At 39.3% G+C, this 18,593-nt stretch overlaps 1 protein-coding gene across 1 annotated transcript in view; it reads left to right on the plus strand.

The window, feature by feature from the left end:
• Positions 1 to 18,593, plus strand: part of DEPTOR (DEP domain containing MTOR interacting protein) — a 69,410-nt gene that overhangs the window by 20,857 nt on the left and 29,960 nt on the right. The window contains exons 2-4 of the mRNA XM_054385384.1: positions 2,841 to 3,019; positions 4,905 to 5,028; positions 10,606 to 10,784. Coding sequence (XP_054241359.1) covers positions 2,841 to 3,019; positions 4,905 to 5,028; positions 10,606 to 10,784 — 482 coding nt within the window. The remainder of the gene's footprint in view (positions 1 to 2,840; positions 3,020 to 4,904; positions 5,029 to 10,605; positions 10,785 to 18,593) is intronic.

Genomic DNA, 18,593 nt, shown 5'->3' on the forward strand with positions numbered 1-18,593 from the left:
TATTCATCTCTAAAAAGAGGGACAGTGTTTCAAAGGCTTGTTGAATTAAGGTGTCTCCCCTTTCTCTTCTTCCCCTTTGCCCCTTAAGCTACTCAGGGTTTGTTTGTCAGTGAGCAAATTGTCCTGGGCAGCTCTTGAGAAAAACTTCTAGCAAGAGAAATGTGACTGGTGTCATACAGACTAGCTGACTAAAGGTGATTAACATTACTTAAATGGAAAGCATCAAGGTCTTTTGGTGAGAAGCCTGTTTCCCAATGCCAAGGGATGAAGAATTGACCACTTGAGTGTTGGTTCCAGTGTATAATCGCATTCAGTGCTACATTTTCCCCTTTTTTCCCATTTGATTTGTCTCCTGATAAATATTTCTGAACATATACACTTTTTAAAAACTTTCATTTGCACATAGCAATATATGCTCAATAACTTTACCCGAGGCTTTTATATTTGTAGTTTGCAATAAGTACAGTTTCAATTTATTGAGCTACTTCTCCTCCATATGGTTTAATTTTAGCAGGTTTGTAGAGGTGAGGGAGCCCTGACAGAGAAAACAGCATACACCACCAGGGGGGAATTCTGAATTCCCTTTTTCTTTATTACAAATAAATCCTTTATTACAAATAAATTACCCTGAACATAAGAAAGTATGGATACAATTGGTATAGGGTACAGAAAAATTACCAACTTTCATTTGGAAACTGTGGGTATATTTGTTTTTTCAGGTTTCTTGAGGCTTGCTCTGTTTGACTTAATGATTTCGTAACCTCTTAGTGAATTTGGATCCAGCAAGAAGCTGGAAAAATTAAGATAATGAAATTTCTCAGAGCTTTCTGAAGATAGGCAAAAAGGTATAGAGAGAGCCTATAAGTACTCTGAGTGAGGAACAAGGTTGTAAGTGAGAACCTGTGTCTTTTGAGAGACAATTTGAAATATTTATAAGCCCACTAACTGTAGGAAAGCCTTCAGTCAGAGTTTAAGACATAAATACTAATTTCTGGGGCTCTTGGCTACTGGCTTGTTTGTGGAATGTCAGACCAGTCCAGGCACACTCCTACACAATGTTTGGACAAAGAATTTCATGGAAAGGGGTTTCCATTTTGTATCAGATGAACTCCATCCATGTAGGCTTACACCAATGACTGAAAGCTGGGTGTATATGTTTATTTTACATTCTTTCCCCAGTTTTGTTCTTGTAGATCATTGTGCAGCATAAGACTGGGTGAGCATAAGAGAATCTGGAATATATTTAAAATGTAAAGCTTCTTCAGACATACTGATAATTGCATGTTCTATAATTAAAGCTGTGTAGGCTTTTCTTTCGAAGTGTGGGAACAGCTGTTAGAGCACATCTGGAAAATAATGTTTAAGCTCAGAGAATTTCACAATGCATGGGATATTTACCAGCATTTCTTTCCAGATTACTAGTCTGATTCATCAGTATTTTTAATGGAAAATACTTCTTTTTTTTTTTTAATGTTTACAAAGCTTTTTTTTACAATTCATTATCACAGATTGGCCATTCCAGTGTAGTTCAAGGCTAAGTGCTGCAAAACAAAAACATTGTTTTGCTGCTATTTTTAGGTGGAAGCCTATGTAAACTTTGTATGATGCCCTAATAATATTTTCTTCACTCATTCAGGCCAAATATTTTCCCTTTCTTTGATTCTAAAGAGAAGTAATTGTTTCATACTGGAATCACATTGAGAGGAAAATTGGTTGGACTGCTGCTCTGTGCTTCTTGAAGCTCATGTTAATGCCCTTCTGTGCTATCTCCCTCTGAAGAAAACAGACATAGTTGTACTCTTTACAATTATTATAGGATTACTCAGAACATCTTTGAAGTCAGTGGGAGTGTTTACAAGGTAGGATCCTGGCCACATGGAAATGAATGTGATAGGAGCCCCCAGTGTTGTGGCTCCTATGCTTTTTTTCAGAACTGTTGTATAGACATGGCAATACAGAACTAGAATTATTTAAATTATTAATTAAAATGGAAACAAGAAAGCAGAAAAGTTTACAAAGGTTTTAAAAACCTATATCCATTATTTTATTGATAATGTTACTCGTTTATGTAGGGAGGGAAAAAAAGTCTAAAAATAAAGATGCAGAACTTTGTAACTTTTAGTAGCAAGGTGAAACTCTAACCAGGATCTCGCATTCTGATCCAGGAATCTCAAAACCAGACAACCAACTTACTTTCCATTTCATGAGGGAGAATTTGCAGGTAGATAGATGACATTTACCAACAGTTACCAACTCAGAGAAATAGTTCTTCTTCATTTGGAGTAGGAGGCAAGCTTTTTATGCTGGATAGGATTGTGTTGGAACAGCTTTGTGCCTGAGTTTTAAGTCATAAATGCTACGCTTGTTGTGCATCTGGAGGCAAAATGAAATTACCCAACCAAGGAAGAAACTACAGCTGAAAAATTGAATGAAAAAAAATCTACTGCAGTGGGACCACAAAATAAGAGTAATGTGGAATGTGTTAGTGGTAATGTAAGAAAATGAATTCCAGAAAATTACTCTCAGGTAAATTGACCTATAGGAAATATTTGAACAGGCTTAGCACACCGTGCTGTTCTTCAGTTTTTGGTCTTTTCCACTGGGCAGAAAACCAGTTTTTCCAAGTATGGGATTTAAAGTTATAACAAATGTTTGCTGTGAACTGCCTGGTGGTCAGATGCCAGCACTGTCTGTCTGACTGAGTTTCTTCCTCTTCATCTGACACCTGCAAAGCTCATCCTGTGAGCAGGGCTTGGGTTCATCTGCTCCATTCTTATTCCGGTCTTCGTAGTTACGAAGCCTATTTATGCTCAATACTCATGTTCTGATTTGACCCCCAGACTCCGACTGCATGAAGAAAAGGTCATTAAAGATCGGCGTCACCACCTTAAGACCTACCCGAACTGCTTTGTTGCCAAAGAGCTGATCGATTGGCTGATTGACCATAAAGAGGCCTCAGACCGAGAGACAGCTATTAAACTGGTGCAGAAATTATTGGATCACAGCATAATCCACCATGGTAAGTGCAATGTCAGCTGCTCAAAAGTTCTGAGGTCAATTTTACTGACTGCTGTGAAACAGGGAAATCCAGCTCCTGTTCTTCCAAGTACAGGACAGGTAGGATCCTTTTCCTGTCAGGAAGGGAGCAAGATTCCCTGTGGTGCAAGGAACTTGGAGAGGCTGAAGAGGTGTAGGTGATGTTCCCCATCACCCATCAGGGTGGGGAAGTCACTGGAGACTGTGCTGTTGCTTCCCTGCTTCTTGAGCAGCCCCAGCTGGATCCTGTCCCCTCTCTCTGGTGCCCTCACCCTCCCTGCTCCCCAGAGCAGTTTTCCAGCTGAAAAAGCCATTTGAAAAATCAGCCAGCAAAAAAAAGGTCATTTTTCTCACGTGGATTAATTCTCTAACCCTGTCCTTCACACCAGCTGCACAAACATAAGTGCTGGTACATCTGCAAGAAAGTTAGTGGTCTGAGTGCTCAGATTATTTTTCTCCTAAACTGGTTGTCTATTTGAAATCTGTTCCTTTCAGCTTCTTGAATAACAATTTACACTGATGAAAAGGAGACTTCCAATTCAGCGGTAGCATTCAGTTGCCTTTTGGTGCACATAAAGGCTAGGAGGGACACAAACAAAGAAGATACAAGCCATTGATTTCAAATGTATAGTATTAGAATGTTGACTTTATGCAAGGGGTCACTGTATGTGCAGCAATACTGCTGCTATCTGCAGTGCACTAACACCACCTTAATTAAAGTAAGAAATGCACATATGGAATGAGTGCCACTTCTACAGCTTCTGCTTGAGTATTAAATTAAAATTCTAGGTTGTTATGGAAACTGGGACTCACAGTAGATAGTTAAAGAATAAAGTAATTATAGGGTATTCAAGTCTGACTACTTAATCCTCTATTGAGAAAATGTCAGTGAGGAGTTGCATGGATGCCTGAGTGACTTTGTTTAATTGAGCAATAGATGTTTTATGGCTGAATGCTTGTTTAAATCTTTAACAGACTTAGGATACAATTGCACACTGGAACTTTGTATAAATGTTATATATCTGTGTATATAATATACACAAAGCAGGTATTTAAAATATTCATGTATTGCACTCAGATTTAATAAGATACTTTGCAAAGTGAGCTAGGGTAAATTCATGAGAGGTTCAGACAGGTTCTGCAGGATGCTCAGAGCATCCTTTCTCTTGTCAAGTAAAAGGGGTACCAGTTCCTGCTCCTGTGGTGCAGAGGGTGAGCCCATGTACGTGGGCTGACAACTGCTAGGAGCGACCTGGCTGGGATGCCTTTCCCATTAATTAATGCCCTATGTGGAGCTTCATTCTGCGTTTGCAAGAGGCCACTGTCAGCTGCTGTCTTACAAACCTTAGTGTTTTTCAGTGTGCTGCTGTTGTACCTACCATTTGCAGGCTATCATGGTGGAGCACTTGAGACAATTTTAAGAGAGCAGGAGACTTTTAACTGTTTCTGCAGCACGGTTCAGGTTTCCTACAGCATTGCTGAACCAATACAAATAACTTTAAGAAATTTGCCAATCCTTAAATTATTTGGTGTTCTACACTGATGGCCTTTTAAGCAAACAAGCTAACAGACTGTTTTAATCAAAAGATTTTCAGGGTATATGGCAGACAAATGCTCTTTTTACATTCTCAGTAATACACACAAAAGTGATGAACACATATCTACTTCACCCAGGAATTTGGTTACCTAGCTGAAAGTTTTATCCAGCCTTTCATCAATTTTTAGAACTGAGTAAAGCTGTGTGCTCAGAAATATAGGGAATTAGGCTTCATATGTGCTTGCTTTGAAGTTCAGCAGTGAAAGCTCTGAGTGGATCCTCAGCTTCTTAACATCTATATGAAGATTTTTTAATTTATTTTGTGTTTCAGTGTGCGATGAGCATAAGGAATTTAAGGATGTGAAGCTGTTCTACCGCTTCCGAAAAGATGATGGGACATTTCCACTGGACAATGAGGTGAAGGTGTTCATGAGAGGACAAAGACTGTATGAAAAGTATGTTGTGTTCAGTATCCAAAATGTGTTGATAATGGCACCACAGAAGGCAAATGCTACACATTTTTCAAGAGTCAGAGGTTTTCAAATCATGCATGAATGTGCTCTGGCAGTCCCATGACTTTAGTTGATAGCTCTTCTCTCTCTTTGCCATTTCTTTTTTTTTTTGTTCACTTATAGCATTTTGTTTAAAATGAAATAGCATTTTCCAATATTCTGGATTGTAAATACATCCTGTATGAGAATGCAATGTAAATTCAAGTCCTTGCACTCTGTTCTGTAAAAACAATTACTAAAGGATTTGCCATGTAAAACTGTAACCACAAGACCTGAAACATTAGAATCAAATTTCACTGAACTAGTGGCTATAAATCTGTTGAGACTCCATATCTACAGCTGGAGGTATGATTTTAAATAATGGGTAAAACTGATCTTCAGTGTTCCAGTCTGCAAAGCTTCTACATAAGAAGGCTTATATTAAAAGGAGTTTCAGAAAAACCAAGCCAAAAGCATCTAATTAAGATTTGAAACAGCTGATTATGCTGAAATACTGAATATCCCACTGGATTACTTCCGTCAAATAACTAGGCAGATTAACTGTATTTCCCAATCTATAATTAATGACCTTTTTATTCAGGATGTAGTGATTGTGACACGGTACTTTCAAGCAGAGAGAATAAATTGCCTGTTGGCATATGCTGCAAACTAATGTAGAAGTTGTGAAGTGTTATTTCATGAAAACTTGAACTATTGCTCTAGACTGAATCCCATCCACTCTGCTGCTTGGTTAGAGCTGAAGCATGCAGCAGCCAGGAGAGATATTGTGTTTTCTGATTGGAGTAATTTTCTTTCCCTCTTAGAATAAAGCATTCAGGAAAATCTGAAATTTAAAAGCTGGTAATAAATAGAATGTTCAAAGTTAAAAGGCTCTGAATGCCAATTTGGTGAAAAAGCAATTAAACTGAAATATAAACCAATTATTATAAATACCACTACTTCTGTTGCACATATTTAAAATTCCCTTAAACTCAGTAAATGTGACTACTTAAAGTGGAAAAAAAATAACAATTGTATAAGACACGAGAAAATACACCACTTGAAAAAGTCCAGATGAATTAAATCACTCACCTCCAAAATTTCTACTAAGCATAACATTTGCTCCTTTAGACTCCCAACACTCAGTGAAAACCTGAGTGTTTTGTTCTGTGAAAAAAACAATCAGTGTGTCTACAGTAGCATACCTTTTTTCTGTTTGCTTTCTATATTTCTGGCTCTACTCTTCTGTGAGAAAAATATTTTTTTGTTGATGGGCTGTTAACAGTCTTTTGCATGAAAGGAGCTATGATGTTCTACCACTGTTCTACCAGTGTCTGCTTCCATCCTCAGTTCTCTGCATGGAGAACTGATTTCAAACCAATGTTCAGTGTCTGGTTTGTCTAACAGTATACTAGCAGAAACATGTTCATAATAATATGATTGTTCCCATCTTGGGAAAGGAGTTAATATCAAAAGCAGGCACCTGTATCTAAATATAACTGTGTTCTCAGGAGATGGTTGCTTCTAGGCAACATATCTAAAGGGTTCAGAAACTTTTAAAATCAGCTCTGAGTGCTAAATATAGTATAGATTAAAAATACTTGGTGTTTCAAAACCAGTTTGTGACAGTTAAAGCTAGTCAAAATTCTTCATGGATCATTTGAAATATTTTGCATTCATCCTGGGATAAAAGAACTCCTATCTGGGCTACATGAGCTTCATTTGGTTTATTGTGGCAGATCCCCTGTGCAGAGCGCTTGCATTTTTTTATGTCCCTTGTCCATGTACGCTTCTATCAACACCTTCACAGTTTCATTGGATGCATTTTAAACTCAACATCTAATACTGAAAGTCAGACTGTTACAGAAAGAATTCCGCAATTAAATGTGTGTATATGTAATATATCTGTTGTACCAGTTTGCTGATAGTGTTGAGAAAGATAATATTTGGAGCAATTGAAATAGTTGTCAAGTGACAACAACTGGAGAAAAGTATTCTTGCACAGATTTGAAGTCACCAGCATATTTAACTTTTTTATCAAAATGCCTCTAGGACTAATAGCAAGAGACATGCAGCTACACCAAAGGAATTCTATCTGGATCCAGCATATTTTTAAAAGCTGTGCCTAATTTTGTAGATGTTGCTGATCTTCACTAGGCTTTGCTAGTTTTAAGATAGACACTCTATTTCCTGCTCTTCTCCACCCACCACATTGGGACTGGATTACTGTTATATTCAGAAGCCAGTGTAGTTTGTTCTTGCCAAAACTGCAGACAGGAGTCCAAGATCAGTCCATGCACATTTGTGCTCTCAATAGGTAAAATGAGCAAAATGCTTTAGGAGGACCAGCAGGTTGTTGCATGGGCAGAGGTAGGCAGGTTCCCTGCATTCAGACGGCTGTTTGGGTTAAATTCCCCATGCTCTTCCCGGAGACATGGGAACGTTAGGACTGTCCCCCTGCTAAGGATCACTCTTGCCCTGTCTGTCTTCTGTGTGAACACAAAGCTCCTCATAGCCTGAATTCTCCTCTCTTGTGGCATTGCCTCTTTGATCTACTGTGGACATCTTCAGTGGTCATACCCGTGGGATTAGAAGATCCAAAATCAGTCTCTGTATTCAGTTAAGATTCCGTGCACATCATTGCAAACCTTGGTAATCTTTCCTGTGAACATAATATGAGGTTCAAGTTGAGATGAAACTTACTAGATTTACTACAGTTTTATCTGAAAGTTGTTGAATAATTAAGTCTGAGGTTTGTATCAGTTTTCATACTCTATAGGACTGACCAGATAGATCAAATGAGATAAACATATTTCCTGTTGAACAAAACCCTCCTCCAAAATCTTGAATAAAATCCTGCACAGACTTTTCAGCTTTTTAAAAAAACAAACCAAACCAAACCCAAATTGTGCAAGCATTCTATTTTTCTGATGTTTGCAATTCTTTGTAGGTTTTGATCAGACATGTAGGATTGTTTCTGGTGCTTGGAGGTTTAGGAGCTGTAAGTCGTCTCATGATGTTGACTTCAACTGAGATTTTTCAACCAGATTTCCAAGTGATAGAAGTACAGAATTATGGTTTTCATTTCAGCAAATCGTTCAGATAATTCTGAGACTGCATTCTTTGAATCACTTTCATTTTCACTCATCATTGGTTAAGCCAAGTTTATCCTCTGGTGCAGTCATTTAGGCAAAACGAGGTTTACATTTTCTTCTGAAGAGGGCTTAGATTTCAGTGTTTGTCCAAATACATTCACTTAATGCAGGATAACACCACTTCTAGCAAATATGTTCTGATGTGAATAGCCTCATGATTTTTTGAAACAAGGAGAAAATGGAAGAGGTAGAGGCAGTTTCCAATTCTGGGTTTTTAGCTGACGTAAACTGGTAGAGCTTTGTTGACAGCTGTGGAGTTACAGTGATTTACCTCAGTAAGCCATCTAAGTCTATGGATTGCTGTTTCTGGGTTTGTTAAACTGTCAGTTTGTCGTGTCTGTTTGTTCACAAGTCCAAATTTTTTTGCAGTGCTATTCTGGGCACATGCAGAAGGGTGTGAAATGTCAAGCTGAGTGTTTTTCTACTTGATATTTTTCCAAATTTTTTGTTTCTCTGTAAAAATCTGACTATTAGCATCTCTTTTTCAATGACCTTTTTATCTGCAACTTCAATGATCTAGACAACTAATTACAGACTCATCAAAGAACAATTAACATAATCCTGAGGATTTTTTAGTTGGTGCCCACAGAGCCTGGGTAACTGATTCAGGGTAACCATGCAGCAGATGGTACCAAAAGACACAAGCTTTGGGTCTGTAATTTTTTTTTTTCTGGGTGGAAAAAAGCCTGGTGAACAAGACACATTTAAAGATGGTCCCTTGGAGTACTGTGTGTATTAGATGTGGTTAGTGTGGAACAAAATGTTGCCTTGCATGCAGCTGCCTCTAAATCAAAATGTGAAAAAAGAATAAAGTTTTTGCAACAGTTCTAATGTCAATACCTTGTCCCTTGTGGCACATGCTTTTGCTTTTGGCCTCATCCTTATTCAGCTCAGAGTTGCTGGCAATGAGACACCCACATCTAAACAAGCTGTTCATTATATCTGCCACTGACATACAGCTGTGGCTGAGCAGCCTTTGTCTAGCTTGCTGATGTGCTGCCTGGTGGTCAGACACACTCAGCTGAGGCTTCTGGTTAGCTCATATTAAAGCCAGGGAAATAAATCTGTGTGGTGAAATCACAGGGGCTGAGTTATGTCAAACCTCCTCATTGTAAGTCCAAGTGAAACTTTTCTCTGTGTTCTTATGGCAGAGATTTTTCTGCCACTTTTCTCTTCCAAAGGAGTCAATGCCATAGTCCATGAACTGTGGATGTGGTCGCAGTTCAAGAAAGATAGCTCACATCAAATTTAATTCATGTACATGAAATTGAATTTTTTTATCAGAAGGGCTAAAATAATGTGTTTCCAGAATATTCCTGTTGTAATTCAGTTATATGCTTAGTATTAAAATAGTTGGTGAAGGGAAGGGAGTTATTAGTTTTACATGGCAAAAATAACCATCCATTCTTGAGCTGTTATTCTCAGAGTCTTACCACTAACCCTGTGATTAGCCTATAATAGATAAAATTACTATAGAGAAAAATTAAACTAATAAATAGGAGACTATGGTGCTTGGTCTCTCAATAACAACAAAGAAGCGGGATTCTGTATTGAAAGGAAGCAATTATCAATTCTTCTTCCAACCTGTCTTTCAAGCTGCCAACCTTACTTAGCTTTCTTCTTCTCTTTTTTTTTTTTTTTTTTTTTTTTTTTTTTACATTGTGTCATTTGTGTAGGTTACTTGAACTGAGAAGAGTTTTATTAGCATATTTAAGCTAGGTACATGCCAGTTGCTGGGAGATTTAGAGACACCTCATGGTCTTCCTCTGAACTCTGGTGTTACACAGAGCCAGCTGAGGCACAGAAGTGTAGACTCAGATGCCAAAATATGTTCAGATGTGTATCTTCACTGATTGCAGCTGTATCACTGGGTGTTGGATGCTAAATATTCATCAGCCACTCAAACCACAGAACCACCTTTTGGATTTATTTCCTCTTGGGTTTATCTGCAGCTGTTGTAGAGCATATGGGGAGAATTTTCAAAACCATAGTCCTGCTACAGGTAGAAATTAAATAGGATTTTTTTAAAGACATTAGTTATAATCTGGTGCTTTTAGGCTTATTTTGTCTCAAAGTTGATTATACAGTAACTTTTAGAGACACTAAGTGGGACTGAATAGGGGAAATGGGAAACTGCAAACTCTTGTTTTCTTTTAGGTAAAAAGCAAGAGAGCATTAACTTCACACAGGGATATAAAGCCTAAATTTGTTCACTAAGCAGTTATAGTTCACATCCCAAGTCTAGATTCATAGCTTTGGGAAAGATTTAGTAAGTCAATGAAATGTTCATGTATGTTTGCTTAATGTCAGTGAGATTTGTCAGAATAGATCTGGAGTTGCTTTTCTGAAGAACCATTTTCCCTACCAATTTTTTCCCCCCTATCAGGCTGATGAATTCTGAAAATACTCTTCTGCAAGCAAGGGAAGAGGAAGGAGTGAAGTACGAACGAACCTTTGTGGCATCAGAGTTCATTGACTGGCTGATCCAGGAGGGAGAGGCCACGACACGGAGTGAAGCAGAGCAGCTCGGACGCAGACTTTTGGAGCATGGGATTATACAGCATGGTGAGAAATCTGCCAGACAGCAAAAGCTAGACCTTTGTAGCACTTTCTTCAGGTTGAATCATGTGGAGACTCTCTTATGTTCTTGGTCATAATATGTCTAAGTTCTAAATAGTCTAGGGGACTGTATTTAATAGAAAGGTAGCTTTTTCAAAAGCTCATTGTATTAGTTAATGAAAATTCCGCATCAAATGCAGAACACAGCTGGAATATGGGACTGTGTAGTAGCAGTATAAGGACATGGATGAAAATCAGTGCTCCTATGCTTGCAGTGATTAACTTGTGGAACTTGTTATCAGTGATACATATAATTGAAGTCAATAGCTTTGTAAGGATCAAATAGGAATTAGAGCCATAAATAAGCTAAATTCTCTATGTAGTCTAAAAATGACAGGTTCTGTATATCATCTTACTTGTTGACAGGGGCAGAGCACACTCTCCTTGTAGACAAGCATCTTTCCCTCTTGGTCATGTTGCGGAGTTGTTCTAGTGTCAGAGCAAGAAAGAAGGTATCACTTTCAGTTGAATTGCTGTCATATTGGTGCTGGTGGTGTAATTTCTCTGAGGCAGGAATCAAGTATTTCTTCACGGTCCAGCCCAGTGTGGCTGACAGACACACCTTCATCAGGGAGCTCCCTCTGTTAAGCATAGAGGAGATTGTTTTCTCTCAGTACTGCTCCAATGGTGAAGAAATTGTCACCCTTGGCACTAAAATCTGTTTTACATGTTGTCATCGTCTACTCTCAGTGCAAGCTGCACTGTTAGGCATAGAGGAGATTGTTTTCTCTCAGTACTGCTCCAATGGTGAAGAAATTGTCACCCCTGGCACTAAAATCTGTTTTACATGTTGTCATCATCTACTCTCAGTGCAAGCTGCCCTTCTTTCTTTGACCAGGCATTTTCCATCATAAACATTTTGCAGGGCCTCTAGGAGTTATGAAGGAGTGCCAGGAGATGATAGAACAAACTGGTAGAAGCTGTTAGCTATGTTGCTTAATGCATAATGGGAAAGTAATCAGATCTTGGTGATTCAAAAGTTGTCACATCAACACTGATTCTAACAGAGGACAAGCAACTGATGATATTAACAGGTTGCTAATATACAAGATGCTAGATTGACTTAAGTTGCTTGTTGCTTTGTGAGAAAAATTAGTTTTAAGGAATAGAGAAAAAAAGAAATATAAGTGACCTACACAGTTCCTTCATGGCTGCCATCATGCTCACATTATCTTTGGTTTCCAGTTACTGGGAGCTTCTTCTGAATGTTCACAATAATTAACTTTCAGTTCTATAATTGCCCCAGTGCTTCCTATGATTTATAGGGTGCCAACTGCTTGGAGTTTGACAGACAGGAAAGGCCTGCCACACCTCCTCTTTATAGCAGCAATGATTTCATTCCTATTTTTACCCAAGCATTTTCTGTGTATTATATAAAATGTAAAATTAATTATTGTTTTAAAAATCCCAACAAACAATCAAAAACTCCAACCAACCAAACCAAAACAAACAAAACCAAACAGAAGTGTGATTTACCTTGCTAGTGATGTTTTTGCAGAGGAAATAAAGTCAGAACTTGACATTGATGCAGACCTGGATTTACTTTGCTGTTTGTGAAAGCCAGGATGTGGTTTTTGATGCACATCAACTATTTCCTTAACTAAGGCAAATACTCAGCAGTGCACCTGGGCAGGGAAATATTTTTGCCCCCATCAAGCCAGGTTTTGGGGGGGGTTCCTGAGCACTGCTGGCTGTGCTCACTTTTATGGACTTGCAGATTTATCCCCTGCCTATTCTCTTCTAGCAGTCAAGAGAACATGCAAAGCAGCCTATTAGAAGGAGATTTGAAACTCATGATGTGACCAAAGACAGAGATTTGATCGATTGCTGAGGAGTGAGTAGTAATGTGTTCACAACATGGGAATAAAGTAAAGCTTGCTCTACTATTCTTAGAAAGTATTTATTACCTTACTTAATGCAATAGAAAGTAACAGATATAGTTGCATCAAGTTGCCAGTCTCAGTAGTAATTTTCCAGTCATAATGGAATTGTGCAATTTATTTTACTGATACTGACTTTCATTTCAATTACTTGGAGAAGCTCTGTCCTGCAGCTGAAGTACTGTATCGAAAACAGCTTCCTGACACAGTTTTCTTCACTTTAATTGGTCAGACAAAAACCAGGTTTTGCACAGGAAACAAACACCAATACTAATTTTAAAAAGGAAAACAGCAGTTTAAGAGGAATTGTATAAATGCTGTATAAACATCGAACGTTTCAGTTAAAAAATAATCTTCCTAATCTCTTTGGGCATGTATAACTGGACATGCTTCCATTGCCATACATAAAAATAACGAAACATGCTTTAAGTGCTGAATCTTTTCCTTCCAAAATTCCACTGTCACACACAAATTGCAACCCACAAACCACCATTTTCACTAATAGGAACCAGATGTCCTTTGCTATGGACTGGTACCTCCAGGTACTACAGAATAATAAGAAAGTAGCAAGGTGCTATGCACTGTACATTTCTTGAAGGCTTGTGTTGACAGTGCAATTGCCAGTTGTTTTGCATTTGTGAACACTGCTGGTCTTCCCTAGAATATAGGAATAAAGATTGTGAAGAGAATTATAAACATGGTAATGTGCATTCAATGAGGGCAGGGGCAGAAGGTGCACAGAAAGAGTTTCTCAGCTGTAGAAAACCCCATTTCTAGCACATTGAGGTATGCAGTAACTGGATCTTTCCTAGCTCTTCATGTGGAAATGTTTAGAAAGATTAGTTTTTGTGGTCAAAATTCACAAGCGTTTTGCTGCAAGAGAAGAAGGAAGTTCTCTGCCAGCTCTAGAATAGGTCAGACTAAAGCAAGGATGGGCTGGGAGCAGGCAGAGTGTGAGCATCCACAGACAGACACAGCCCTTGCTCTGTCTGAAAAACAGAGATACTGAGATGTCCAAGGAGGAAAGAGATTATCCACAGAGCTTTTTCTGGCATGATGTTTTGGCTTATACTTGCTTATGGCACTTACTGCTGCACCTACCCTGCACCTGCAGCCCCAGCAGCACAGTACCACTGATATGACAGGCTAAGTCCTCCAGTGCTCCTCCAAGGACTTGTTAGGTATGGAAGCTTGGCGGATGGAGAAATACCTGCCTGCCTTGCAGAAGGGTTTAAGGTGTAGAATCTCAAGCGAGGAATACTTTCCATTTTAAAATCAGGTGAATACAGTTAAGAGAAATCAGTTCCTTTTTAGGATAGGACCTGCACTTTGTGGGATGACAGCAACCAAACCACAGTACATTTAGAAGTACTTTTCAGCGTATTGCAGAGGGTAAGCATGTGGTGGTTGTGCTGCACCACAGGCAGTACAGTGTGTGCTGCTCTCTTGGTAGAGTCTGAGAAGCACGGGGCTGAGCCACAGTTTTCACCTGCCTGTGCCATATCACCTCTCCTGCTCTTGCTGTTTCACAAGCTGCTGCTTAGCTTTGAGTGCATGTGTTTGGTGTTACTATCTCTCTGACATCCCTCAAACGCCTTCCCCAAGCAGTGACAGGAGCACAGTTCAGCACAAAGCAATTTGCCTGGGTGTCCACTCTGCTGTGGGAGGTCAGACCTCAGACTAGCCGAGGAACATGACTGATAAATTCTGGAAAGGCCATAGATTTTGCTTTCCTGAATGAAGTGGGAAAATGTCTTTGGACATCACTGGGTAACAAAAATGTTCTTTGAAACATTTTACCAGTGCTGTGTTTTTATAATGGTAGTAAATATGTGGTAAGATGTCTTTGTCATGATACCAGTGTCTTCTACCCCACCTTTAGAATACTTTTCAGCTTTACAAAGTTTTTTGAGTTAATTTTACCTCACCAGATCTGGTGTATTCAAGGCAGGCAAAAGTTCTTCTGGTTTAGCAGAGAAGCAGGTACTTGCCACTTCACAAGAGTTAATCTTCTATCAGCAGAACTCTGCTGTACGATTTACTTTCAGAAATAAAAACATTTTGTAATGACTTAGTGAGAACAGTAAATATTGACATATGCTATCTCCAGTCTCTGCAGAAAACTCTTAAGACACATATTTAATTTTCCCTATTCTTTGCAAGGACTGTAGCTTTATACAGCAACATTTCCTTTAACTAGGTGATCAGCACATTTAGTTTTAAGCATTAAGGAGCATGATGCAGTTGGCAGCTTGCTATAATTGTGGAAATAAATTTAAATATCTAACAAAGCATCCCTTTTGCTTGCTTTTGTTGAAAATCTTTCTAATTTAGAATTTCTGTAAAGTGTGTATTGCTTATGATTAGCTGACATTTCTTAACTTTTTACGTGAAAACTTGCCATATATAGGGAATACACACTTCTTCCTTAATTTGAGATTTCTCTTTGGAACCTGTTTTCTTGGAAGTATCAACTGCAGGTAGCAATTTATAAGTGCCATTGAACCATCATCCCATGAATCTTTGACTTAAATAGCTATAGTTTTCTCCTTCTAAATTAACACGTAGGTTTTTAAATACCATTTCTCTAGTTGATATAACACCTGGATCACATCAGTTGCTGGATATATCAAAGTATTCATTGTGTATACTCCATGCTAAAAATAAGAAACCATCACATTTTTACATGATTTATGTCAGTAAAACACAGATCTTCAGTTAGCCTTTGAAGTCCTGCAAAGTGCTGCAACAGGAGTTTGTTTTCATTATAAGCCCAGTTCCTCTGAGCGGATGCCATGCAGAGCCACTCAGTTGTTTATGTGTGACAAATAAGCAGTTCACATAGATAGGGACAGTAACCTCACCCACAGTAATTCAACTGCTAATGCCAGATCTGGAGACCACTTTGCATTATTTTGCCCTAATAGGAAAATCACAGAACAAGAACTTTGTATGTAATTGTACAGTCTTTCAGATTCCTACTGTACATGCTCTTATTATGCTCTTCCTGCAGTTGTCTTTCTCTAAAGCAGGCATGGGTTTGGTTTTTGCAAGAGCCCCAAGCTCTATGAATCAGAATAAGACATGCATTAAATAAGATGAAGACTTATTTTCAGATTGAGTACTGAATTCTATTTTTTTGACAGAGAATGGGTTTGAGTTTTTAACAGCTGCAACAGCAAAAAAAAAAAAAAAACCCAGATGGGCTTTTTCATCTTCTGCTTCCCTTGCCACAAACTGTACTTTCCATACTTTATTTGGAAGCAAAGAAAAGCAGTTGGCTGTGTTCTGTAAACTTGCTAAATTATAGATGATAAATCCTCATATACAAACTGAAATGACTGCTGTAGTGTGTGATTCAACACTGGCTTTTCATGCTAGAGTAAGTTGTGTGTATTTGAAAATAGGCTGCAAATAGATGGAAACCTACTGGCAAGGAAGAATGTATAGAGAAACACTTTCTGTGTACCTATTTAAGGCAGCTGAAATAAAATGTGAATGCACTCAGCAGAACATGCCACTTTAATAAGAGCAGGACACTCTGTAGTTCAGTTACTGAGGAACTTTTGACAGTTCTCTCTTGTAATCCTGATACTTTAAAGGCAATATAAAAGTTGTCCAGAATTCTTTGTGCCACATGGAATATACCACAGTTCATTGAAACAGTTCAGAAGGCATAGTTCTCAAATCATGTCACAGCTCTTTTTTTGGATCTATTTACTGTTCTAGGACTTCTGGTCACACTTACTGGCTTCACCCTTAGCTCGCATAAGCTGGAACAGTTCTCTGTGTTTTGTATTTCAGGGCCAGAATCTGCCTTGCAGTTTTGTACAAGAGGGTGGGTGGAAGGTAGAGCACTTCAAGCTTACATCTGTTGCCCATTCAAAGCAAATTCCTTGTAATACAAATGAGAAAAAAATACTATTTAGTACAGCTGAGCTGCACTGTCAAGAACTTAACATGCCAGTTGAGTACATTTGCAGGTGAGCTTATCTCCAGTCTACATAGCATGTATACATTCATAAAAGGTGAAAATACAACTGTCGTATTTATATGGTACAGGGAATCCAAGACCTGAGGCTCCTCTGCTTGCTCACCATGTGTAGTCTGTCTTCCTTGATCAGAGGGAGCTCCAAGCAGGTGGAATTCATCAATGTGTAAAAGGAAACTAATCTGAATAGGTGCCATTATTAAAATGCATTTGCAGATGCCAGATTAGCTTTAGAAAAACAGGAAGGCTTTGAGAGGAGTGGGAAAAGCATTGTCCAATGCAGAAAAAAAAGTGTCAGTTATTCTCCTCCAGCTGCACATGTGCAAGGCAGCAGTGGAAGAGGGAGGGGCAGGGAGTGGCAGAGGTGGACAGCCTGAAGCCGTGGCAAGGACCAGCCAAAAGTGCAGCAGCCACACTGTGCAGGTCTCAGCACCTGGTCAGTGTTTTCCAAGCTCACTGTCTCACCTTTGCTCTACAAAAGCCAGAGTGGGGGGGACACACACTTCTAGCTTCTCTGGCAAGGACCTCAAACTGAGCTGGCAAAAGGCCTGAGGCAGAGAGGAGAGAGATTTAGCAAGCTGCATGCTATCCAAGGAGAGAAGCACTTTTGAAAGAAACTATTCTGTTACGGTGTTGGTTTGTTTCCTTCCATTTTATACACTGGTTCTGCTTCAGGAGTGAGGAAGCAAAGGGACACCGGGCTGGAGCCAGGTGCTTCTTCTGGGCAAGTTTTGGGAGCTGTCAAGGGCAGCTTGGCCTGTGACCTCCTTCAGATAGACCAGCAGCTCCCAGTCACTCCCTGCAGCTTACCAGTATGTGTCTTATCATCCTGTGTTTGGTTTTGGTATGCCATTGACCTTTTTGGGGCATTGCCACCTCGGAGGTCGTGACTGGTGTGGTCACCTGTGACTTGCTATATGAAGACACAGACTGTTGCAGCTACTAGTATTGAAGGTCTAGAGCGATCTCATGCAGGTTTGTCGTGGATTAAGTTGAATATTGGCTGCTGTTACTCGAAACCATCCTGCCTCATGCCAGCTTCAACACAAAAGTGCTGGGGTTAATGTCATTTTAACAGAGGAAAACTCAGTAAAAAGATGAAGTGTACTTGCAAATAGACTGAGACCACTGCCTTTTGCAGCAAACGGCTTGAAAACGTGTTGTGCACCACCAGAAAGAGGTCAGTGCTGCCTTTGTCTTTAAGTGAGGAAAGACATGACAGATGATGAGCAGTGAAAAGTCCATATACTCTGCTAATGCTTTTATGACCTTTTCCTCTTAACCCCAGCACGAGCACAGACTCACACAAACAAACAAGCGCACACTTCGGCATGTCCTCTGCATTCTTGAGAAAAGCTGCTCATCCGGCTCCTTGGGGAACTTTGATCTCTTTCCCACCACTCCTGTTCTGTGGTTCCAGCCATGGGATCACTCAGTGACGGCGCTCTGTTTCTGGAGATGTGCAGAGCAGCTGAGGTGCATTGCTGGATGTGGCCGATTGGGAACTGCAGCCTTGGTCTGGTAGAAAGCATTAATCATGGTGGTGGAGATGTACACAGATTATCAGTGCTGAAAATCATGGGGAATTGACGTGGTAGGAGGGATTTGAGGGAAAAGCCAGTTATGAAAATGGCCTAATTTTTAAGGCATGAGTCACACCATTTGTTAAAATAGGCTTTTGTACTTTCTGAAGCCCCCTCAGTTCTATGAAATCAATGTAAAGCTAATATTTCTGTCTCTGCCCTACATCACCCTCCTTGCAAAAGAATAAAAAGGCTGTTTGAACCCTGTGCAAAACCCAGGATTTTATGTCAGAATCAGAAGCTGAAAGATTTGCATGGACATTGCAGTTTAAATTTATATATTATGTATCTGGACAGAAGC

Source organism: Indicator indicator, chromosome 12, assembly GCF_027791375.1.
Source record: "Indicator indicator isolate 239-I01 chromosome 12, UM_Iind_1.1, whole genome shotgun sequence".
Lineage (NCBI taxonomy): Eukaryota > Metazoa > Chordata > Aves > Piciformes > Indicatoridae > Indicator > Indicator indicator.